The following is a 26474-nucleotide window of genomic DNA, read 5'->3' as shown; positions in this document are numbered from 1 at the left end:
GCGAGATAATTTTTTTTATTTCCAATAACGAAATGTGTGAGCATGTGTGTTTGCAGAGCACGCTGACTTTTGTGGGGTAAATACAAGGTTTTGATTACTTTTAATTGCATTTGTTTCCATTAGAGTGAAGACCAAAAGACAGCAATTCAGGCATTTCTAATTTTTTTTTTATTACAGGTGCATCTCACAAAATTAGAATATCAAAGTTACCTTATTTCAGTTCTTCAATACAAAAAGTGAATCTCATATTGAGTCATTACAAACAGAGTGATCTATTTCAAGTGTTTATATCTGTTAATGTTGATGATTATGGCATACAGCCAATGAAAACTCACATGTCATTATCTCAGTAAATTAGAATACCTTTTAACACCAGCTTTAAAAAAATGATTTTAAAATCAGAAATGTTGGCCTACTGAAATGTATATTCAGTAAATGCACTCAGTACTTGGTCAGGGCTGCATTGGCATCAATTACAGCATCACTGCAGTGAGGCATGGAGGCAATCGGCCTGTAGCACTGCTGAGGTGTTATGGAAGCCCAGGTTGCTTTGATAGCAGCCTTCAGCTCCTCTGCATTGTTGCGTCTGGTGTCTCATCTTCCTCTTGAGAATACCCCATAGATTCTCTATGGGGTTAAGGTTAGGCGAGTTTGCTGGCCAATCAAGCACCGTGATACTGTTGCTTTTAATCCAGGTATTGGTACTTTTGGCAGTGTGGACAGGTGCCAATTCCTGCTGGAGAATGAAATTTCCATCTCCAAAAAGCTTGTCAGCAAAGGTAAGCATGAAGTGCTCTAAAACTTCCTGGTAGACGGCTGCGCTGACCTTAATCCCTTAGAGAATCTATGGGGTATTGTAAAGAGGAAGATGGGAGACACCAGACCCAACAATGAAGATGTGCTGAAGGCTGCTATCAAAGCAACCTGGGCTTCCATAACACCTCAGCAGAGCCACAGGCTGATCGCCTCCATGCCATGCCGCATTGATGCAGTAATTGATGCCAAAGGAGCCCCGACAAAATATTGAGTGCATTTACTGAACATACATTTCAGTAGGCCAACAATTTGGATTTTAAAGCCATTTTTCAAGCTGGTGTTATAAAGTATTCTAATTTACTGAGATAATGACTTCTGGGTTTTCATTGGCTGTAAGTGATAATCATCTAAACACTTGAAATAGATCACTCTGTAAAGACTATATAATATAGTAGTTTCACTTTTTGTATTGAACTGAAATAAATTAACTTTTTGAGGATATTCTAATTTTGTGAGATGCACCTGCATTTGCTTTATGGTCACAAGAGGTGCGGACACCTAGACCTGCATGTAGCCTCAGCAAAATATGGCAAAAATTAAGCCTCCTACATCTCATTTAACTGAATTAATTCCACCGGCCCATTTTCTAACATATTTACATGACAGAATCATGTGTAGTTTGGAATTGATCGTTAAAATAAAGAATAACTGCAAGAAAGGGCCTTTGTACGGATGTTTAATTGATCGTGCATAAAGCAGCTTCAGAGAGCTGTGCAGCAGGGCCTGAGTACTGAGCAGAGATACCATGTAAACAATGGTCTGCACTGGCGTCAAGTGTGGACCCCTCTAAGACTTCCATATTCAACATCAAAGTGTGTAGTACCAAAAAATGATTTATTGGAATAATTGTCCATGTTAGAAAATAAATACAACTTTGGCCAGTGACAACTTAAGTGCTTACCTTTCCCCAAATCAATCTGGTCTGGAGGCTTATCTGGCTCTTGAGGTGGCACCACCATTGCAAGCGTATGCATTGGTACACAAGAGATCTGCAGCAAAATAAAGGAGTGACGACAACATCAGGTCATAGCTGCTCACTTTATAGATACAAGATACCCAATACACTGTGGAAATTGAAAAATACTCTAAATTCTGAATTTGCACATGCCACTTGTCCCATTTCTTTGAGGAGAATAAAAAATACTATTATATTATTATCAATTGAGGGCGGGTCAGATTTATCAATGTTGTCTGACATGTTGACAGGATAGAACACACACTAGGCAGTCACAGTAGATGCGCCAAATTAATCAATCATACGGGCACAGTTTCATTTAAGGCCCCGTCACACTAAGCGACTTACCAGCGATCCCGACACCGATATCAAGGTGTCAGGATCGCTAGTAAGTCGCTATGTGATCGCTGGTGAGCTGTCACACAGACAGATTCACCAGCGATCAGCACAGCGATGCCGAGCGCCTGGCATCGCTTGCCATTGCTGTAGAAAATAGAATCAAAATAAAAAATATAGTTATTCTCACCTTCGGATGTCCCGTTCAGCCATCCTGCCTCTCTCCACGCTCCGGTCCCAGTGATCCTTTGCACGAATGACCGCGAGATGTCCCGGTCTCGAGGGATAAAGTCTCGCGGTCATTCATGCAAAGGATCACTGGGACCGGAGCGTGGAGAGAGGCAGGATGGCTGAACGGGACATCGGAAGGTGAGAATAACTATATTTTTTATTTTTTTTATTATTTTTTTACATCTGATCGCTGGTCTCCCGCTGTCACACACAGCGATGCGTGCTGGCCAGCGGGAGACCAGAGACAAAAGAAATGTCCAGAGATTTCTTGCAGCGATCAGCAATACCAGCAGGGGGGCCGCTCGCTGATCGCTGTCACACACAGCGATCTCGCTGGTGAGATCGCTGTTACGTCACAAAAGTTGTGACTCAGCAGCGATCTCGCTACTGAGATCACTTAGTGAGACGGGGCCTTTAGGCTCTCAAAAGAAGAGAGTCTAAAGTAAGCCACCAGACGGGCAGTGGGGAGACTGCCCGTCTGGTGGCTTACTTTAGACTCTTCTTTTGAGCCCCAAACTGCCACAAACCAATAACAGATGTCAAGTTTCAACAGTTTTCCACCTGCATTTGTAGGCTCAAATCATTACAGTGGTCCAACATGGTTTGCGACCACTTTTGGCATAACTAACAATTCAGGCACAACAGTAAGGTTATGTGCACACACAGTATTTGCAGCAGATTTTCCTGCACCAAAAACAAGTGTGTTGAAAGGATAAACTGTACATGTGTTTTGATGCTTCTTTACATGCGTTTTTTCCAAATTCATTTGAATAGGTGAAAGAATTTACATGCTGCAGAAAAAAAAATGTTGATGGTTCAAATCCAGATAGGAGAAATTAGCAGCAAGTGCATGACATGTCAGAAGTCTCATTCACTTTGCTGGTATTATAAAGTGCAGGGTTTTTTACCCTTGAGAACCGCGTTGGATTAAAAAAAAAAAAAAAAACAAACACTGCAAAAACAGGAGAGAAAAAGCCCTAATTGTTAAATCTGCACAAAAGTTCTAGAAAATGTTCCCAGGCCATTTTCAACAGAAAACTGCATTGAGGTTTTAACTAATGGCTTCCCACAAAGTGAAAATATTAAAAGAAAAAAAAAAAAAAAAAAAAACCTCTAAAAATGGACAGGTTTAAATGCAAACAAGAATTAAATATGCAAATTGTGTTCACATTTATGTAAAAACTAGAAACAAGGTTTCCAATTAAGAGGTAATCATTGGAGAAAACACACATCTTTCCTCTTTGGCAAGACTAACACAAATACACTGCACGGGAAACGTAACTTACAGCGAAGGGATCCTGCAGTGCAGAGGTCAGCTGACAGATATCAGTAGGGGGAACAGATAGCGCATTTTTGGGGTAATCCAACAAATAAGAAACCACGTTTGTATGGCCTCCTTTTGCAGCTTCTATCAGCATTGTGGATCCATCCTGTAAAACATAAATAACGCCTCATAGTTTATCCAACACAAACAAACCTAAAATGTAATGGTGCCACTGCTTGTGGGAACTCTATTTTTAATGCAGTCTATAGCATACTAACGTTTTTTTGAAACCTGGTTGTATTGTATTATAGAGGTGGGTTTTTATTTAATGTGACAAATGGGTCTTAAAATAATTGGATACTCTCCTTCCTACTGGACCCGCAGTTCTTGGGTACCAGCTGCCATGTCCTCTACTGGTCTCACAAAGCGGTCACGTGATCACAGTGACCAATCATAGTTACTCATGCAATTCGGACAGTCTCCTCGATCTCTTCTAGTTCAGGTGGAGTGCCAGAGTTTCAGTCAATCGGTGGCAACTAGACATCCTCTCCCGAAATGGAGGGGACCAAGGCAGCTGGGAACAGATAGCAGTGTGCAGAAGCAAGCAGCACATTGCAAAGTTCTCAGTGTAGCCCAAGAAGTGCACGTTCAGTCTCTAAGGAGTACTTGCATGGTGCTCATACTGTGGTTTTACTTGGCAGCACAGTATATAAACAAAGACCCCGGATTCATCAAAGTTATGCCAGAAAACACTTTTGCACCACAAACATAAGTTGCTAAATCCTCACATCAAATTTTTTTTTAAAAGTAGTGGCGTATTTAACATCAGAAATGTTACTACAGTCCATACTAGGCTGGCATCTGAAACGCCAGTCTTAATGAATTGGGTGCCATGGTTTTGGAGGAACTTTGCACAGGAACAAAGCAAAAGGGGATCAGGCACTTGGTCTTTGATATTTCAGCATGAAACTAAATTTTTATTACAACACAGAATCCATGTTGCTGACTATTTGCCCGTCTAAACAGGCTGCCAAACACCTAAGAAACCAGGAAAACGCTTGTTGGGGGGCAATGATTTTAAAAAATTCTTCAACCTGTGTAAAAAAGCAATTGCCAATTGAAGGGGGTTTGATGGCCTGGATCAGGCCATGTAAACAGCATTTAGGCCCATCCACATGTCTTCTCAGCATGCATACCCTCATTGTCCAAAACCTCAAGGTTCAGAAGGATACATAACATAAGCGATCCTGAAACTTTATAAATTAAACTAAGAGCTCAACAACTTCGATAAGGTCAGTTCTCCTGGTCATAAAACGCGGCATATTCATTTCTCCATACACCATGTATGAATTGGCTTGAACAGTACATTACTGTACCTGGGGACACATTTGGGGCTCTGCAGGCTTCCATCATGTGGATTGCTAGGAAGGGGTATAAAACTGATGAGTGTGGAAATGTTGAGCAGAATGGCTTCTTTGGGCTCACTCTCACTTGTGAGAGACTCGCACGATTCTCTCACATGAAAAACTGGCACTGCAGCCGGCAGTCAGACTGGAGTGTGCGGCTACATGTATTTCTATGCAGTCGCGCGCTCCGGTCCGAGTGCCGGCGGCAGTGCCAGTTTTTCATGTGAGAGAATCATGCGAGTCTCTCGCAAGCGAGTATGAGCCCCTGCAGTGGCTAACATGACAAGCAATTGATCTATCAGTGTAAATGGGCGCTAATAGGTAGAATGCCAGCCTGCTATAGGACAAGCAGACATTGCCATTATCTGCAAGTTGTCTCTATGATGACCAAGGCTAGCCTATTTTCCTCAGTAAAACAGCACCGCTCACCTAGATGCCATAAAAAGCACACTGAATACGGTAATAGAAGAACAACAAGCGCCAGCATTCCAATAAGACAAGCATGCAAGATTGGATTCTGTGGTTTTATTTCTTGGATTGTAAAACTGAAGGTTTAGTGGAATGCTGGCGCTTCTAATTTCTTCACAGGGCCTAGAAGCAGATAAACGGGTTTTCTTCACGCCTCCTTTAGACGTCCAATTCTCCCTCACATGTGCGGTCTAGGATTTTCAGGTTTCTACTGTCGCCTCAGCTGCTCCCCTTGGAGTCCGCTCACTATTCCATGTACCCCACCACAGCAGTACTGCAGCAAGTGGCGTTCCTTGGTTGTAAGGATAATCCAGTCATTAACGTTTGCACTGCTGCAGTAGGATCAGTAACTCACTTTAAGCCTATGCGTTGGATCTGCTCCTTTTGCCAATAGCAGCTCAACAACAGCAAGATGTCCACCAGCGCATGCGAGGGACACAACGGTGTGATCATTATTGGCAGTAGCTTGATTAATGTTGGCTCCTAGAAGGTGGGGAAAAAAGCAGATACATTTTCAGGTTTCATCGTACATGTGCCTTTAACCAGCTCTAGAATTTTTTCTCGTAGAAATATTTAAATAATTTTTTCACCTTATTTTGCAACACAAGCGGCTTATTTTTTTATCTGGTATTAAAGGGATAATGTAAAGAGAAGTAGGAAATACATATTAGTTCTCCTTTATTTTTATTACAACCTTAAAAGACGGCTTAAAAAAAAAAAAGCAAGTTTAAACTGTGTTCTCCTTTCCAAAGACTTTTGATGGGGGGTGGGAGGTGTTGGAAACCACGACCTAGCATGGCAATGTGTTTTGTTACATAGGATTTTTTTTTTCCTAAATTTTTCCCATTTTCATTTATTTTACATTGTGCCCAGAGTCTTAAAGCGCCACTCCAGCACTTATTTTATTGCACCACGTGGTGCTTTAATTGTAAGTCTCCTGCCTCCTGCTCACCTTCCGGCATTTTCATCCGTTTTTGCTGCCGCTCCCCGACGAAAAGTACCTTACTCACATCTCCAGTGTTTCATGGAGCGGCGCAGAGGTCACTTTACAATACAAGTCTATTAGAGCCTCATTCTGGCCTTGTAGACTTGTATTGCGCTGTTGTGATGTATCTTGGGACTTACGGACACTCAGAAGCTTCGCTCACATGATGGCATGGGGGGGACTGAAGAGGCATTGAAAAAAAAAACTGTAAAGATGACAGGGCGAGTATCTGACTGGGGGTAGGGGGCTTATATTTAAAGCGCATCAACAGCACTGAAAAAAAAAAAAAAACCCGTTGGAGCGGTCCTTTAAAAGAAAATATGGGGTGGGGGGAGGCATTTTAACAAATACCAATTATTTTTTTTGCTCATTTTCTTTGTAACTGGGTCTCAGCTACATAGAAATTTCAGCATTCTGGCTGCATAGAAGAGACATTTGCGATTCCTAGGACTCCGCAGCTCCTGTTCTCTCCCTACGCTCAGCAATCACAGTCACTGGGACAGGAGGTAAATGCACAGTTGCTTCCGAAGCTATACACACAGGGCTAGTTCAGTGCTGTGCATACATAGCTGGAGAAGGTAAGCCTAGTAGTAAACCATATTTAGCCAGACATCCCAGAGGGAAGAGGTATGTGACAGTTGGCTTTGTGTCACAGCAGCTTCACAATCTAGTGAGTTGCTTAGACTGCATTTTTTTTTTTAATAAGTCCTCAATGCAGAAAGAAGAGAAATGCTCAGACACTTAGGCTATGTTGCCACGATTAGTTATTTTGTGAGTTTTTGAGGTTATAGATTTTCTGCAGAATTTCTTAAAGGGGTTTCCACTACTAGGACAAACCCTTCTTGAACTAAATGTTTGGCCTGGACAAAAAAAAAAAATAAAAATTCACTCCCATGCTTGTGCTGTTCCAGTGGTGTCTGGACTCCCAGTTCTGGATCTGTGATGCAGTAGAATTACAGGTGGCGCCTGGCACCCAAGCAGTGTTGGCGTCACTGTCCCCGCCTTAGTGCGGATTGAACATGAAGAGGAAGTCAGGGCTGCAGGAGATCTCTGACTTCCTCTTCATGTTCAGTCTATACAACGGTGAAGGCAGCGACACCAGGGTTGTTTGAAAGCTGGGCACTATGTGTCATTCCACCACACCACAGCTCCGGAACAGTGAGCGCAGACACTGCTGAAACAGTGCTGGCACGTGAGGAGAGTATATAGGTTTTTTATTTTATCGGGTCCAAACATTTAGCTCAAGATGGGGATGTCCTAGCAGTGGACAACCCCTTTAGTTTATTAGCCAAATTAGGTTACTTGCATTATTTCTTTCATTGACTTTCTTTTTACGTGCATTAATCACTTTTTTTGTTGCATTTTAAATAAAGCTGCTTTGTTTTTGATACTTCCTGGCATTTGGCTCTGACAAAACTATTGATACAGTCATGTTAGGATCCTATGTGGGTCTTTTAGCACATTTCTACAGCACAAACTTTAAAAATCCATAAGCGTGTTTTTTACCTGCAACTAATGCAATTCTAGTGGGAAAATTTGCACACAGAAATTCGCAAAATGCAGATCTGTTAACGCAGAGTAAAACTATGGATTTCTCCAAAAAAAAAAAAAAAAGCAAGACTGATTTCACTTCTCTTTTGAGGAGTGCATCAAAGTTTTGTCAAAGCCAAAACCCAGGACGTATCAAAAAAAAAAAAAAAGCAGCTTTATATAAAACATGACACACCAAAGAAAGAAATAAAACATAGCATCAAAACTCACCAAAAGCTCATCTTGTGAGCATAGGCGTTTATATTTTGAACTAATGGCATGTATGTAAAGGTGGTGCTTTTAAGACTGATGACCGGTTCTGTTTAAAGCACCATTCCAGCAGTTTGTTATTTTATTGCAGCACTGGAGTGGTGCTTCAAATGTAAGGTCCCTGCACCTACTCTCATACTTACCTGCCACTGTCTTTATCTTCTACCACAGCCACTCTCATCAGTCTCCAACAGTTTGTGACCTACCGGATTGCTCCACCAGTGTTTGCTGCAGCAAGCCGGAGGTCACAACTCAACAGAAGTCTATGGGGGGCCTCATTCTGGCTCTGAGACTTACATTGCGAGCTTGTGACGTAGTTTCTGACTTCCAGCCAGTTAGAAGTCGTGGTCACAAGATAGCGCCACAGAAGCGGAGTGGAGACGGAAACAAGGTAAAGATGGTGGCAGGAAAGTATGAGACAGGGGTGAGGGACCTTCGTCCAGTAGCATCACTCCAGTGCCAAAAAACACACGGTGGTGCTTTAATGGCTTGTCCTTACGTCCTCACAAAGGGCCCAATGGTTTTGGCAACACAAAATAAAATGTATACAGAAAAAATACATATTGCATATATGTCAAAGATGCTTATACATACAGTAGACTGCCCAAACATACCGGACATCAAGTGATGGGGAAATGAAAAGGAGGATACATCCAATAAAATCTTGCAATATCAAGTAACATAGTCCATATTTTAGTGCCTGCTGCTTGTGTTCCTTCCTTATGATTAACCTTGACGTTGGACCGCTAAGCAGGTCACTGGCTTTCTTTTACTTCATGGACTTTCAGTAATAATTTTAAAGACTATTTTTGTCTCTAAAAGTTGATGTATGAACCAGCCTTATGTAAGGTAAATCGTTTTGCTGGATGTTTGCTGGATGTTATCAATTACATAACATACATTTACACCTAGCAGATATTTTTTGTTGTTCGTAGTTTCTAAAGAAAAAATCTGCTACACTTAATTTCTGTGATTTGTGTCCTCAAAATCTGCTCATCATAATGCAAGTTATAATCTTTAAATAAAAAAAAAAAAAAAGTATTGCGATTGGAAGATATTTTAATAAAGACATACCTTTGCTTATGAGAAACTGAACAGTACACAAGTGCCCAGCTCGTGCAGCTTTCATCAGAGGCGTTCTGCCTCCTTCAGATTCATGTTCCTACCAAAAGAGAAAAAAATGACATTTTATATTGGTATCCACATAGACCTCAGATTAACGCAAATTATTCCAGCATATACTAATAATCAAAAGCGTTATTTACATAAAGCAATAGTACATGTGAAAATAAGCAACTTTGTAATATTTCTTACCAAAGAAAACCTGTTTCTTTCTCTGCCAGAACTGATCAGTCATTACCAAAATTCTCAATTTTGAGCCATAATCTGTATTCAGTGAATACAGACATTCCCTTTACCGAGATATTAAAACTGGACAGATTTGTGGTGAAAAACTCGCGCTGCTGTACAAATCACAATCCAACAGTAAAGATGAAAGTGATGGTTTATTTTCTCTCTCTCTACGCGTTTCAAAGTCTCAAGGACTTCTTCAGGAGTAGATACAAGTATGTACGGTCATTACATGCTATTTAAATAGGTACAGCATTCAAATCTAGCACCAAATAGGAAATCATATGATTTCCTATTTGGTGCTAGATTTGAATGCTGTACCTATTTAAATAGCATGTAATGACAGTGCACGACATTGGGCTACAGGCCAAAATGTCCAACTACAAGGTTTCTATAGATCTCATGCCACCAATCTCAAAAGGCCATCATGGTGTTAAGCAAAACAGCAAGAGAGGCTGGAATGGAGGTCCAATTATTGCTACAAGTCCCGCTTTCGCCTTAGATGCAACAGTAGCTGGAGATTGGTCTGTAGACCATGAGATTTCCTGACCAGAGACCTTCACGAGGGACTGGCACTCCAGTGCTTCTCCCACGATTATGGAGTGTGGTGTCATAATGTACTGTAGCTGGACCTCCAAAGTCTTCATTCCAAGTACACTAACAGCTGGGCATTACATTGATTTGGTGGTGGAACCAATGATACGGTCATTTCTTCAGTGTGACCCTGTAGCAGTTATTCCACATAACAATGCAAATTTACATGTTGCTCACACTACTGTATGTTTTACTATGGCCAGTAGAGTCTCTGGACTTCTCTCAAATGTCCTCAATGCGAGACGTCATTTGTTAGCAATTGCAACAGAAGCAGATCTTCAGGATTTGCCCAAGTGCATTTAGCGTAACAGAACAATCCTCAGGTAACCTTTAATAAACGCGCTAATAGCCGCCAAGGCGTGGTGCTCATACTTAAAGTGGAATGAATTAAGGTAGATTGAAAATTTTGGTTCAGTTTTTCAGAATTTGATATCGTTAATGTGTACTCATCCTGTGATTTTTATAATTCCACGACTTTTTATTTTAGGTGTTGCAATTTAAATATTGAGGTGTAAGTATAAAGAAAGTACCTAACAGCTTGGTATGGTTACTGCTGAAAGTTTCACAAATTCCAATCATTTAGCGAATTAAAGATTGAATTATGACTGGATTAGCATCAGTGGATCTACTTTCTAGCTTCACAGCTATGATGGGATGGAATTTAGAACCAAATATAGGGTCAATGACCTGAACATTGCTTACTCAGACCCAGGGCACAGCATTGTTGCTTTCTTTGGATGCTGGTTTTCCAAGCCTGGCTAATGGAAAATACACAACTATAAATTTGAAGATAAAAGTCGGGTGAAAAGTAAACTGATTTCAGGGGCTTCATGCTGTATCCTGATGGCATAGTCCAGTGTTCTTTAGGCTAAGGCCTATTACCCCATGGGGAACAGCAGAAATCCAGTTGCAGTTACGGCTACAGATGGATTGAATGTTTAAAAATTTCACAAATTCTATGGGCTCGTCACAAACATTTATCCTGCGCTTCATGCTGAGCATTTGCACCGGGGCTTTCCATGTATACGTTTTCTAGGATTCAAACGGAACCCCCCCCCCCCCCCGACTGTACACTGAGTCACTGTGGACTATCTGGCCTTCATTAAAAGCTGTGTACACGCCTTTCCACAAATGAGCAACATAAAAACCGCCAACCACTTTTGATGAATTTGGTGGGTTAGGAGGAGCCACGCTCCAACCCACTGTGGCTCCTTCCCAACTCAACTTATTTTGTTGCAGTGGTTTAAACCTGGTGTGAAAATGCCAAATGTCCCTAATGTGTCCAAAACAAAATATCACATTATTCCTCATGATTATTAAATAGGGAAGACAGTTTTGTTGTGGAGCAGATACAGGGTTTCTGATCGGCTGGCTCTTTGTCTTGCTGGGCACTCATCTAATTTATCCTTCTGGATGTAGTGGTGGCCATTTAGGCTGTATGCCCACGTTACATTCTTTTTTTTTTTTTTTTTTAAGCGTTTGTGCCGGCTCAGACGCTGCAGAACCGCTTAAAAGAAGCTTCAAATTAATTTGCATGCGTTTTTGGCTTTTTGTGCCAATGCATGCGTTTAAATGCTCAGGAATCGCTTAGCGGCTAAAAACACAGCATGCTCATTAATTTCCCCATTGCTGAGCGTTTTTAGCCTTCCCCAATGTTCCCAGAAAACGCACATCAAAAAACGTGTCAAAAACGCACGTCTTTTGCGCAAAAAACACACGGAAAAAGGACGCACATTTTCTGGGAAGGGGATCAGTTTCATGAGCGTTTAAAAACGCTAACGTGGGCACATAGCCTTAATGTGGGAAACAGCTTCCATGTGTCTCCTTTATAGTGTTTCTGTGCTGCGGAGGCAATGTAATGCGCATTGCTGTGGAGAGAGGGGGAATCCTAATCATGCTCTCCCACTGCAGAAACTGTTCTCTCTGTGCTCACAAGGTACACATGTTCAGATGTGGCCCAGGGAAAGCACGTGAGCAATATCGAAGTGCATGCTGTTAAACATAACAGGAGAAAGGAAAGCTATGCAAAATAACCAAACATACTTCTTGTTCAATTCTCATGCATTTTTTCCATATCTCTTTACTTAAAAAAGGTTGTCCACTACTTTTATAACTATGACCTCTCCTAAGGATAGGTCAACAAAGTCTGATCGGCTGGGGTCAGACACCCAGCCCCTCACTGCTTAGCAGTTATCGGTGGCGCCAGCCGCCAGTAGTCACTCGCGGAGCTGGCAGTCTTATGATAGTATCTGCCGCAGCGTAAACGACATACGCCTCTTATTTCTTCAAATAGGAGGCGGATGTGTAGAATCAAGCCTCAGCCACTACCAGAAGACTGAGCAGCTCGGCAAGTGAGTACTTCCTGTGAGCAACCGCCGCCAATAACAGCCGACAGGCAGGGGTGCTGGGTTTCGGACCCAGACGATCAGATATTGATTAGCTAGCCTAAGGATAGGTCATCCATGTAAAAGTATTGTCTTAATTGCTGCTCCCCCCCCAACATCTGCTGCCTTTTTACACACACAGTGACTCTCTCCATATCAGTTCGTTTCCCATGTACAGTTCTCATGATAAGTCTCATTTCCCAAACCATTCACTACCACCACACAAAATATCACACATCACTGAACAATTTGCTCTCATGTTTTATTCTGCTTCTCCTAACTGCTGGCAACAAGTGATGAGTGAACATGCTCGGATAACGTCATATCCGAGCATGCTCTGGTGTTATCTGAGCATCTGGGAGTGCTCGTATATTATGTTCAAGTCCCTGTGGCTGCATGATTTTCAGCTGTTAAGGCAGCCTCAACATATGTGGGGATTGCCAACTTGTTAGGGAATCCCCATGTGTTGAGGCTGTCTTATCAGAGCACGTTCACTCATCACTCTTGGCGACATCTCCCCTAATCCTGGCCCTCCTTCCACTAGTATGTATAACTCCTTTTCTGCGGTACATAGAAACCATGCTAATCGTATGAAGTGCATGCCTTCTCTTGTCTTTTAATGGTGCTCTCTGGAACTCATGGTCAATGTAACCAACTTCCCTAAATTCTTGACTTCTTTCATTGCTGCTGTCCTCAACGCTGCAAGGAAGAAGGGAAAAAAACTGCCAGAATAATGCAAGTTTTACTCTATCCTGACTTTTATGTTAGCATCCGTAAGCAAAGAACAAGCTTTAATAATGCTCATTAGAAACTGGTGTTGAAGAGTTATCGCTATGCCAAATTGTATCCAGCCGAATCGAGAGTCGATGGAGCTATTTTTTTTTTGTCCTTGTTTAAATTACTAGTCCAACTGAGGCCATGGCTTGAGTGTCTGCAGCCCCTAATGCGGCTGATTGGGCTCCTCCATGATGCTCTCAGGATTGCCTTAGATGGTCTTGTGTTAATTGACAGAGCCTATTTTGATGCAATCCTCATTACTTTTGTTCTTGCAATGTTGCACTGAACCAAGTTTACACTATGTAATCCAAGAGCAGCACAATGTAGAGGGTTGAAGACACTGATTCCAGCAATGTATCACTTACTGGTGTGAATGCTGTCATTTTGATATAAATCACTTTCTATTGCAGACCTAGCAGTACTCAGAATGCGGAGCCCTGCATAACCCCACCCACACCACTGATAAGCAGCTTTCTGTCAATATACATAGAAAACTGCCAACCATGGAGATGGTGTGGTTACACAGAGCAGGAGGACTACATAAAAAGATTATCTCCTGCTGAGTAAATTACACATTGTAGTAATCAGCCCCTACATCAGTGGTCTCTACCCTTTCTGACCTGGGGAGCCTCATTCAGCTCCTGCCCCCTCATAGTAGCGGCAACCAAAGTTCGAATTTCGGGAATAATGATAACCAAAGCTTTTCCACTGAAATCACCATGAAGCAGTATACTAAGATCCATGGCTTACCACAAACCAAACACCCATTCAGTATTCTCCCATCAAGCACTCCCAAAACACTGTCACATCCAGCTGCAAACACCTCCTCTGACAGGTAGTATCCGGTCTACAGCTTACCATATTTAAATTATCTCTAAACCCCCAACACCATTATATGTACATCCAGATCTGCTGTTCTGTTCCAGGGTACTCACAAAATTTACCATTTTGAGATGTAGTCTTCATACCCGTTTGCTGGACCTGGAGATAATGCACCAAGCTGGCAGAAATAAGTGAGCCACAATTCATGGATCCACAAGCCACATGGCTCCTGAGCAACAGGTTGGGCACCCCTGCCATACATCACAGCAAAAACCTGCTGACAGAGTCCCAATAGTACTTTAATTTCACTCTAGTATTAGTTGTCTGGACTACAGATATTCACATATCTGTGATAAAGGATTTTTCTTTCTTTCACTCTTGATCTCCCTTCCATCTTTCCCACTTTTTCCTTTTACTTTGAGGTTTCATTGTCCTCTTATCTTGCATTCCTTTTACTCACCTCTCACCCTATTTTGTCTGGTTTACTCGGTCCTGTGGTACCGACAACTTGATTGTGATATGCAGATCATTGTGGCAGTACTTTTTTTTTATTACTATTGTTAGACAAATATATCTGTCCTTTACTATTGCCAAGTCATCTCTGGAAATGTGTGCTTAGAATGTATGCCTGTATATATGGTTCCTCCGCTTGCAACCCACTCCTATTTTTCTGGTCACAACTGCCAGGCTCCCCCTCATTCATAGCTTATGTAATTGACATAATAGACTGATACTGACTAAGATATTGGCCTAAAACATAAGAGGTGTGAATTCTAAAATTAAAAGTTAGGTATACAACGTTATAAACCAATAGTCCAGTATTGTGATAATTTCATGAAACTCATTTCAAGGGGTAGAAGGTCCTAGTTCTTCAAAGAGCCTGGATATCCACTTACAGTAGTTTAAAAAAGTGTTTGCCCCTTCCGGATTTCTTATTCTTTTGCACGTTTGTCACACTTAAATGTTTCAGATCACCAAACAAATGTAAACATTAGACAAAGATAACAAAAGTAAAGAAAGTACAGTTTTTAAATTAAGGTCTTTATTACTAAAACAAATTCAAACCTACAGGGCCCTGTGTGAAAAAGTGACTACCCCACCCTTAGAACATAATTAACTGTGGCATATCACATCTTTGGGAAGCGGTGTTCACATTCCCAAGCCAAAAGCAGGCCTTTTTAGTGCCACACCTGTTCTTAATCAAGAAATCACTTAAATAGGACCTACCTGAAAGTAGATCAAAAGATCCTCAAAAGCTAGACATCATGTCGCGATCCAAAGACATTCTGGAACAAATGAGAAACAAAAGGCGGCACGGTGGCTCAGTGGTTAGCACTGCAGCCTTGCAGCACTGGGTTCCACCAAGGACAACATCTGCAAGGAGTTTGTATGTTCTCCCCATATTTGCGTGGATTCCTCCGGGTACTCCGGTTTCCTCCCACAATCCAAAGACATACTGATAGGGAATTTAGACACTGAGCCCCATCTGGGACAGTGTCGATAATGTCTGTAAAGCGCTGTGGAATTAATGGCGCATATAAATGAGTAAAATAAATAACCAATGTAACGGAGATATATTAATCTGGAAAATGTTATAAAGCCATTTCTAAAGCTTTGGGACTCCAGAGAACCACAGTGAAAGCCATTACACACTAATGGTGAAAACAGTTGTGAACCTTCCCAGAAGCGGCCAGCAGACCAAAATTACCTCAAGTGCGCAGTGACAACTCAGTCAAGAGGTCACAAAAGACCCCACCATAAAATCCAAAGAACTGCAGACCTCACTTGCCTCAGTTAGGGTCAATGTTCATGACCACACCCTACGAAAGACTGGGCAAAAATTGCCTGCATGGCAGAATTCCAAGACCAAAACCTCTGCTGAGCAGTAAGAACAAAGATAATATGTTGATGATGCCCAAGACTTGACTTGAGAAAAGGAACATCATACAAACAGTAAAATATGGTGGCGATAATGTAACGGCCTGGGTCTTTTTCAGATTCAGGACCTGAAAGACTTGCTGTGGTATATGAAGCCATGAAATATGCTGTCTACCAAAAAATCCATGACCTCAAGCTGAAGCACACTTGGGTTATGCAACAGGACAATTATCCAAAAGACAACAGCAAGACTTGAGTAGTATCGCCAAAGTTCTGACCTTAATCCAACAGATGCTGTGGGATGACCTTAAAAAGGTGGTTCATGTTCGGAAATCCTCCAATGTGGCCGATTTACAACATTCTGTAAAGACGAGTGGGCCAACATTTCTCCAGAGCGTTGTAAAAGACTCATTGCCAGTTATCGCAAACACTTGATTGCACTTGTTGCTGCTTATGGTAGCCCAACCAGTTATTAGGTTTAGGGGGCAATCACTTTTTCACACAGAGCCCTGTAGGTTTGGATTTCTTTATCCCTTAATAAAGACCTTCATTTATAAACTGCATTTTGTGTTTACTTATGCAATATTTGTCTAATATTTAAATTTGTTTGGTGACCTGAAACATTTAAGAGTGACAAACATACAAAAGAATAGGAAATCAGTAAGGGGGCAAACACTTTCATAAAAGTGTTTGCTTTGTGACTGTACTCCCAATTATTCCAGGGGTTAAATATCATCCTATGAAAGTGATCCAGGTGGTTTGCAACCATTTTCATAAATTTGTAATCATTAATTGCTCAATAGTTTTGTTTTTTTTTATTAAAACTATTGCTTATGCCCAAGTCTGCCTAATTTTAATCTGGCTGTTATGGGCAAAATACAGAGTAAAATTATGAGCTTTCTTCCTGCCCCAACTTTCATAACTTTAATGCACCACTGGATCCTAATCTATACTGTAGGACCTTATCTGATGTCTGTACTTCATCATTAGCCAACTGGTGTACTGCATGTACCTAGATATTTGGATATCGAGGTTTCCATTTGAAAGTCGTCAGCTTTTCTGTCTCGTATAGATTTGATCTTGACCTCCCCAGACTTTCTGCCACTGCAAACTCAAATATATCCCTCAAAGTATTTCTGATAATTCAGCTATAGTACTTACTGTTTAGGTTGGCGTGGGCTCAAGGCAGAGACTACACCCTGCTTAAATGCAGTTGCTCTTAAGGCTCATTCAGAGGTCAGTTTTTGTTCATGTGAGTGCTATCCGTGTTCTTCACAGTTAGCACTCACACCTAGGAGAGTGTTTGTGACTCAACACGTCCATGATTTTTTTGCAGGTCAATGGGTTGTGCAAAATCCCAGAGACATGTCAGATATTGGTAGTACCTGATGAAACTTGGCAATGAAAGTTTATGGGTCCATGAAGAGGTAAAAAATAAAATCTGATGCATCCCTGATCTGATGCACGTTTTTCACACACTGATAAAAACGTGGGGAAACGAATTTTCTCCTCAGTGAGGCCGTTAAAACTGAACTGAAATTCTGATTTAAAAAAAATAATCACTGATGAAACTCAGAATCCCACAGGGAACCATGATAGAGGCAATGAAACAAGCAACATCCAAATACCATCAAAGGGTGAGAGATCCTGAACAGCTAGCTCATTGGGAAGAAAAAGATCCGTGCCATCAATACATTTGCCCCGTCAGTTATCAGATACCCTGCTGACATCGCGTGCTAGCCAAAAAAAAAAAAAAAAAAAGATGAAACCTGCTGCAGATGTGAAGATCCAGAAGCTCATTACAAAGCATGGAGGTTTCCGCACCAATTGCAACACCCAAAGATTCTATACCGACAGAAAAGAGGGTGGTCAAGGCTTGATATGTGTCCAAGCTAGCAACAAGGACGATAAAAAAAAGGGGGAGACAGAAGCGCACAATAGGGTCTTATCCAATGATATAAACGTTTCACAGATATGGATCCACTCACCTGGTTCAGTTGTGTGGAACACAACAACCATAAGCACAAATGGGTAGGATCCTGAGGAAGTGTACAGTGTGTACACGAAACGCGTAGAGTTTATGGAGCAACAAGGACGAAACAGAGTATCCCGGAATACATGAGAAAAATGGCAACAACGGCCTTGGAAGGAAGAACAAGAACATTAAAATACAATGGCAAGAGAAAAGTCGCTGCACGGGATGCACCACTGACAGATAGCGGAGGTAGCTAATATGGGAAAATCCTACCAATGACCAGAGAAAGATGAACTCGAAGACAGAACAGACATACTGATCATAGCAGCACAAGAGCAGGCACTAAGTACCAGATCCACAGAAGCAGGGATTCACCATACAAGACCCAAGGCGCAGACTATGCAAAGATGTCTCAGAACCAGTCCAACATGTAGTGGCAGTATGCAAGCAGAAACAGCTTATACCGAATGCCAAAAACCAAGTAGCTGGAATGGCATAAGTCCAGATGGGAGACACACTTTGTAACAAATTTTTTTACTTTAGACCCAAACTTTATTTTCGAAAGGGTAACAGGAGAAACTACACAAATATTGGGGTCCATTTTTTTTCCCTGAGCATGCTGATAAACCATATGTGGGGGAAAGTCACTTTTTGGGCACACTGCAGGGCTTGGAAGGGAAGGAACGCCATTTGACTTTTTGAATACAAAATTTGCTGGATTAAATAGTGAACGCCATGTTGCGTTTGAAGAGCCTAAACAGTGGAAACCCCCATAAATGACACCATTTTGGAAGCTAGACCCCACATGTGTGGTGAGCACCTTAAACACCTAGCTTCACAGAACGTAGAGCACTGAATATACATATTTTTATACACACACACACACACACACACACACACACACACACACACACACACACACACACATACATACACACACTGCTCAGAAAAATAAAGGGAACATTAAAATACCACATCCTAGATATCTCTGAATGAAATATTCCAGTTGCAAATTTGTATTCATTGCATAGTGGAATGTGTTCAGAGCAATAAAGCATAACAATTATAAATGTAAATCAAGATGAACATGGTCTGGATTTGGATTGATACTCAAAATCAAAGTGGAAAAAATCAAATTACAGGCTCATCCAACTTCAGTGGAAATGCCTCATGACAAGGAAAAGATGCTCAGTTTTCAGTGTGGCCTCCACGTGCCTGTATGACCTCCCTACTATACAACGCCTGGGCATGCTCCTGATGAGGCGGCGGATGTTCTCCTGACTGATCTCCTCCCAGACCTGTACTAAAGCATCCGCCAACTCCTGGACAGTCTGTGGTGCAACGTGACGTTGGTGGATGGCGCGAGACATGATATCTCAGATGTGCTCAAATCGGATTCAGGTCTGAGGAACGGGCAGGCCAGTCCATAGCTTCAATGCCTTCATCTTGCAGGAACTGCTGACATACTCCAGCCACATGAGGTCTGACATTGTCCTGCATTAGGAGGAACCCAGGGCCAACCACACCAGGGTATGGTCTCACAAGGGGTCTGAGGATCTCATTTCGGTGCCTAATGGCAGTCAGGCTACCTCATGGAGGGCTGTGTGGCCCTCCAAAGAAATATCACCCCACACCATTACTGACCCACTGCCAAACCGGTCATGCTGAAGGATGTTGCAGGCAGCAGATTGCTCTCCACAGAATCTCCAAACTGTCACAAGTGCTCAGTGTGAACCTGCTTCATCTGTGAAGAGCACAGGGCGCCGGTGTCGAATTTGCCAATCCTGGTGTTCTGTGGCAAATGCCAAGCGTCCTGCACGGTGTTGGGCAGTGAGCACAACCCCCATCTGTGGATGTCGGGCACTCAGACCATCCTCATGGAGTCTGTTTCTAACCGTTTGTGCAGACATATGCACATTTGTGGCCTGCTGGAGGTCATTTTGCAGGGCTCTGGCAGTGCTCCTCCTTGCACAAAGGCAGAGGTAGCGGTTCTGTTGCTGGGTTGTTGCCCTCCTATGGCCCACTCCACGTCTCCTGGTGTACTGGCCTGTCTCCTGGTAGTGCCTCCAGCCTCTGGACACTACGTTGACAGACACCGCAAACCTTCTTGCCACAGCTCACATTAATGTGTCATCCTGCATGAGCTGCACTACCTGAGCCACCTTTTTGGTTGTAGAGTCCGTCTCATGCTACCACGAGTGTCCCTTTATTTTTCTTTGTGTGTGAGTGTGTATAATATTAATATAAATATAAATATAAATATAAATATATATATATATATATATTTTTTTTTTTTTTTCATTCAGCGGATCCTTGTGATTCTGAGATTGCCTTCTCGTGATATTGTACTTTATGATCGTGATAAAATTTATTTTATATGGCTTGCGTTTATTTATGAAAAAATGCATATTTGGCAAAAATTTAGAAAATTTTGCAATTTTCAAACTTTGAATTTTTATGCCCTTATATCATACTCATATTGCACAAAATAGTTAATAAATAACATTTCACACATGTCTACTTATCACCACAATTTTGGAAAGTACCAGAACAGCAGCCCTCCATAAGTGACTCCATTTTACCAATTAAACCTCTCAAAGAATTCATCTAGGGGTGCAGTGATTACTGTATATACTCGTGTATAAGCAGAGTTTTTCAGCCCCTTTTTTGGGCTGAAAAAGACCCTCTCAGCTTATACACGAGTCATACACCTGAAAGCCGGCGAGGGAGGGGAAGCAAGAGACATGATACTCCTCCTCCTGGCGTCTGCATATCCGGGATCTGCTACATCTCAGTCCTGGCTGTCTGCATCTCCCTTCCTCTCTTCTTCCCATAGGGGTGGAGCCGCATATTCATGACTTTAATGAACGGTACCATGTGACCGCACAGGAAGAAGACAGGAAGGGAGATAAAGACAGCTGGGACTGAGATGTAGCAGAGCCAGATATGCAGACGCCAGGAGGGTGAGTAGGACTGGGGGAGGGTGAGCCAGCCATGGCATATTCACCTTTAAGTCTCTCGGGTTCTCTGGCTGTGACGTTTAGGTCAGAAGGCGCGATGACATGGATAGTGCGCGCCCTCTGCTTTAACAGTCACTGCAGAGAGCCAGCGATGCCGAGGAGCAGCAGGCAAGCTGATGAGCGGTGAGTATGTCTTTTTTTTTTAAATCACAGCAGCAGCATTACATGGGGCATATATATTAATATGGAGCATCTTATGGGCCACCAATAACCTTTATGCAGCAGTATATGGAGCATATATATTAATATGGAGCATCTTATGGGCCACCGATAACCTTAGTGCAGCATTATTATATGGGCATATATATTAATATGGAATATCTTATGGGGCAACCATTAACCTTTGTGCAGCATTATATGGGGCATATATTAATATGGAGCATCTTATGAGGCCACCAGTTTACTCTTAGTATCTATTTTTAATTTTTGAAATTTACCAGTAGCTGCTGCATTTCCCACCCTCGGCTTATACTCGAGTCAATAAGTTTTCCTATTTTTTTGGGGGGGGGGGGGGGGGTCGGCTTATACAAGAGTATATACAGTATATTGACACCACAGGTGTGTCAAACTTTTATACCATTGGGAAGTGAAGAATAAATAATTTACATTTTTTGCCACCAAGATTGTGTGCTAGCCCCAAGTTTTACATTTTCACACTGGAAAATAGGTAAAATTGGCACCAGAATTTGTCTCAATTTCTGCTGAATGTAGAAAAAACCCATATGTAGCTGTTTGTGATGCAGTGACCCCTGTGACAGCTAGAGGGCGCTGTATGGGCTTCCCAGGACATGCATGCAGGCGATTCCTTTACTGTGATGGGGAAATGGTGAGCGGCAGGATTGTAAATGGCCGATATGTATCACATGGGTGGGTGCCTTGTGTTGGAAGATGGAACGTGTATTGATCAGAAGAGGTACTGCTGAAGGTTTGTTACTGTGTATAAGGGAAGCTTCCACGTGACTTGGCGAGATGGGTGGGACCAGTCACCTACAAACCCACCCAGGGGCATGTGTCTGAATGCCCAATGTAAAGCCTGTGTGTATAGCTGGGTGTGTTGAAAGGACCTGTAATGAGGTCATGAGCCATGTGATCCATACCTCACCCGTGGGTGTGGCTACGTACCATATAATGTGCCTGAGGTCTGGTCACATGAGAGTGTGTACCTGAATGGTTCAGGGTGCAAGGTCCTGGAGGGTCAGTGTTGGGAGATTCTGGGAGAAGAATCGGATCCCTGGAACACGTGCTGCGACCTTGGACCTGGTTAGGCGTGAGTGTTGGACGGTCTCAGGCAGGGACGGACGTCCTGAATAGCACCGGCTGAGGCCCTGGACCTTGTGGCCGGTGTTGGGAGACCCTGGGAGGAGGGTTGGATCCCTGAATAGCACCCGGTGAGGCCTGTGTGTTAGACGATTCCAAAGTGGGGATGGAAGTCCTGAATAGCACACAGACAGGCCATGTGTGTTTGCAGAGTCAGTGATGGCACTGCATTGGGGGAGCTACTGTCCGTCTGTGGATCTGACTGTCAGGTGGCCTGGTGAGCAAGGTGTTGTCCGGAACGGTGAACCCAGTTCGGCAGCTTCCCTGAGAGGGGAGACTACCAAAGAGTCGGCATCTGGAGCAGGAGCTCCTGCAAGGTAACCCCGAGATGGGGATATAACTGTTGGTGCCTGTGATACTCTATGGACATTAATGAAGTGTACAGCGTGCGGTCGCCCACAGTAACTGGACAAAGAGGTCCAGCGTGTTTAGTGACAGCGTATTCAAGCCATGTACTATGTAATGTTATGGACTGTATGTGAGCCTGTGAAGTATAACATGGCTTTCGGTGTGGTTTATGATGGCACAAACTGCATTGGACTGTTTTAAGTGAAAGTGTTCCTGTGTGCATCAATATCGCAGACAAGTGAGTGTTCCCCAACACTAACAACAAGCGCTACCTTACACTGTACAGTACTACCGTACTTTGCCATACGGAGAGCCTCAGGAGGGACGGAGAGCTATTTGCCTCCTGGAGTGCAGATTTTCCTAGACTAGTTTGTTTGTCGATTCCATATAAAGAGCCCCCAAGTGCTAGAAAAGCAGAATCCCCCTCAAGTGACCCCGTTTTGGAAATTATAACCCTTTGGGAATTTATCTAAAAATGTAGTGACGATTTTGACTCCATGGGTGTTGTCCAGAAACAGGCAGCACTGGATGTTGCCGAGTAAAAATTGCAAACTGTCATTGTAGTGACCAGTACGCCGTAGTGACCAGTACATTATATGCCCAGCTCATGCTTCTGGAGACATGCACCTGTAAATTAGGTGCACTACAGAAATGCCATTTATTTATAAAGCACCATTGGTTCCATGGTGCTGTACATGAGAAGGGGTTACATACAAATTAGAGATATCACTTAAAGTAAACAAACTAACAATCACAGTCTGATACAGAGCGGAGAGAGGACCCTGCCCTTTCAGGCTTACATTCTACAGGATGGAGGGGAAGGAGACAGTAGGTTGGGGGGTTGCAGCAGCTCCAGTGATGGTGAGGCAGTAGCTCCAGTAGTGGTGAGGAGGCAGTGGGGGTCATTGCAGGCTGTAGGCTTTCCTTAAGAGATGGGTTTTCAGGTTCCTTCTGAAGGATCAGATTGTGGTTGATAGTTGGACGTGCTGGGGCAAAGAATTCCAGAGGACGGGGGCTATTCGGGGGAAGTCTTGGAGCCATTAAATGTGGTGTAGGCACACTGGAGCTCAGAAGGGAGGGGGGGGGGGGCATTTGGATTTGGGAGCGGAGAATTTGCTAAATTTCTTTTGGCCGGTGAGGATCCATTTCACTTTTCCAGGGCCTTTGTGTTACCAGTAATGTGGAAGCCACTTATATTTCCCTTAACAGATGGCAGACCTGAGTGGGGACTTGCTTTTTTGTGGATTGAGTGGAAGCTTTTATTGGGAACATTTTACATAACGTTTGGGATCACAGTTACCCGGCACTCTACGCTGGGCACTTTGGGGTTTAAACGTAAATTTCTGAGTGACGCGATTTAGATGAAACCCCAGATGGATCCATTCACTATAGTGAGGCAGCAGAGTTACTCTGGACTCCGTCTGGCCTCTTTACCGCAGTTTCCTTCTTTCAGAAGTGCACAAAACTGTGGCCGATGCCACTTTTATACAATCCTAAAAAGATGGACATTGCCAGATCAAAGGTGCTATGGGCGTTCACAGTGGACCCATCTGCCACAGAATAGGGAATTTTCTGATAAGATTCTGCCTTAATCACCTTACTGCAATCTTTGGGAGGCAGAATGGTTTTATTTATTTTTTATGCTGTTCTTCGTGCGGTATAAGTGATTAGGCGACTTTATTCTTCGGGTCAGTGCGATTGCAGCGATACCAGACTTATAGCGGGTTTTTATGTTTGGCTGCTGTCACACTTTTTATTGCGAAAATAATATCTTTTGCGTCACCATATTTTGAGAGCTACAATTTTTTCATATTTCGACCATCATATGAGGGCTTGTTTTTTTGCGGGACGAGCTGACATTTTTATTGGTACCATTTTCAGGCACATGACTTTTTTTAATCACTTTCTATTCCGACTTTTGGGTGACAGAATGAACAAAAGCCGGCGATTTTTTTTTTTTTTTTTTTAAATACCGTTCCGCATTTGGTAAAATTGGTAAGGCAGTTTTATTCTTCAGGTCAGTCCAATTACAGCGATACCTCAGTTGCCTCTTTGTTTCGGGGCTTTTACACAAACTATTTTTATAGAAAAAATAATTTTTGCATCGCTCTATTCTGAGAGCTATAACTTATTTTTCTGCTGATGGAGCTATATGGCAGCTTGTTTTTTTGCGGGACAAGATGACATTTTCAGTGGTACCATTTTTATTCACAACAGTCTTATCACTTTTATTCCACATTTTGTGCGGCGGTATGATAAAGCATTGTTTTTTCGCCTCGTTTATTTTTACGGTGGGTTAACTATTGGGAGTTTTATAGAGCGGTTTGTTACGGACGCAGCGATACCAAATGTGTTCTATTGTTTTTTTTTCTTATTTACATAAGTGTATTTATTGGTAAAATACTTATTTTTTCTTTAATTGGGGATTTTTGTAAAAAATATTTTTGCAATTTTTTTTTTTTTTTTTTTCTTTTTACATGCACCATGCATTAAGAGAGGCATAGATGCTCATGCGGATTACATAATTTTACCTCTATATAAGTCACTAGTTCACTAATGCGACCACACTTCGAATACTGTGTACAGTTCTGGTCTCCGGTGTATAAGACAGACATAGCTGAAGTGGAGCGGGTGCAGAGAAGAGCGACCAAGGTTATTAGGGAACTGGGGGGTCTGCAGTACCAAGACAGGTTATTACACTTGGGGTTATTTAGTTAGGAGAATCGAAGGCTTAGGGGTGATCTTATTACAATGTATAAATATATGCGGGGACAATACCAAGACCTTTCTAATGATCTTTTTACTCTTAGACCTGTGACGGGGACAAGGGGGCATCCTCTACGTCTGGAGGAAAGAAGGTTTAAGCATACTCACAGACGCGGATTCTTTACTGTAAGAGCAGTGAGACTATGGAACTCTCTGCCATATGATGTTGTAATGAGTGATTCCCTACTAAAATTTAAGAAGGGACTGGATGCCTTTCTTGAAAAGTATAATATTACTGAGTATAATCACTAGTTTCCTTAATATTGTGTTGATCCAGGGAGCTAGTTTGATTGCCATACAGTCATGGCCAAAAGTATTGACACCCCTGCAATTCTGTCAGATAATACTCAGTTTCTTCCTGAAAATGATTGCAAACACAAATTCTTTGGTATTATTATCTTCATTTAATTTGTCTTAAATGAAAAAACACAAAAAGAATTGTCCTAAAGCCAAATTGGATATAATTCCACACCAAACATAAAAAAGAGGGTGGACAAAAGTATTGGCACTGTTCGAAAAATCATGTGATGCTTCTCTAATTTGTGTAATTAACAGCACCTGTAACTTACCTGTGGCACCTAACAGGTGTTGGCAATAACTAAATCACACTTGCAGCCAGTTGACATGGATTAAAGTTGACTCAACCTCTGTCCTGTGTCCTTGTGTGTACCACATTGAGTATGGAGAAAAGAAAGAAGACCAAAGAACTGTCTGAGGACTTGAGAAACCAAATTGTGAGGAAGCATGAGCAATCTCAAGGCTACAAGTCCATCTCCAAAGACCTGAATGTTCCTGTGTCTACCGTGCGCAGTGTCACCAAGAAGTTTAAAGCCCATGGCACTGTGGCTAACCTCCCTAGATGTGGCCCGAAGAGAAAAATTGACAAGAGATTTCAATGCAAGATTGTGCGGATGTTGGATAAAGAACCTCCACTAACATCCAAACAAGTTCAAGCTGCCCTGCAGTCCAAGGGTACAACGGT

At 42.3% G+C, this 26474-nt stretch overlaps 1 protein-coding gene across 1 annotated transcript in view; it reads right to left on the bottom strand.

The window, feature by feature from the left end:
• Positions 1 to 26474, bottom strand: part of LOC141087894 (ankyrin repeat and KH domain-containing protein 1-like) — a 292502-nt gene that overhangs the window by 97712 nt on the left and 168316 nt on the right. Inside the window, exons 11-14 of the mRNA XM_073573744.1 lie at positions 9336 to 9423; positions 5832 to 5959; positions 3625 to 3768; positions 1718 to 1805 (exon numbers count right to left, since the gene is read on the bottom strand). Of these exons, the coding sequence (XP_073429845.1) occupies positions 1718 to 1805; positions 3625 to 3768; positions 5832 to 5959; positions 9336 to 9423 (448 nt within the window). The remainder of the gene's footprint in view (positions 1 to 1717; positions 1806 to 3624; positions 3769 to 5831; positions 5960 to 9335; positions 9424 to 26474) is intronic.

This window comes from Dendrobates tinctorius, unplaced genomic scaffold, assembly GCF_039654945.1.
Source record: "Dendrobates tinctorius isolate UK_male_01 unplaced genomic scaffold, ASM3965494v1 ptg000036l, whole genome shotgun sequence".
Lineage (NCBI taxonomy): Eukaryota > Metazoa > Chordata > Amphibia > Anura > Dendrobatidae > Dendrobates > Dendrobates tinctorius.
Note: the sequence above shows the minus strand (reverse complement) of the source record. Positions and strands in the feature narration are given on the sequence as shown.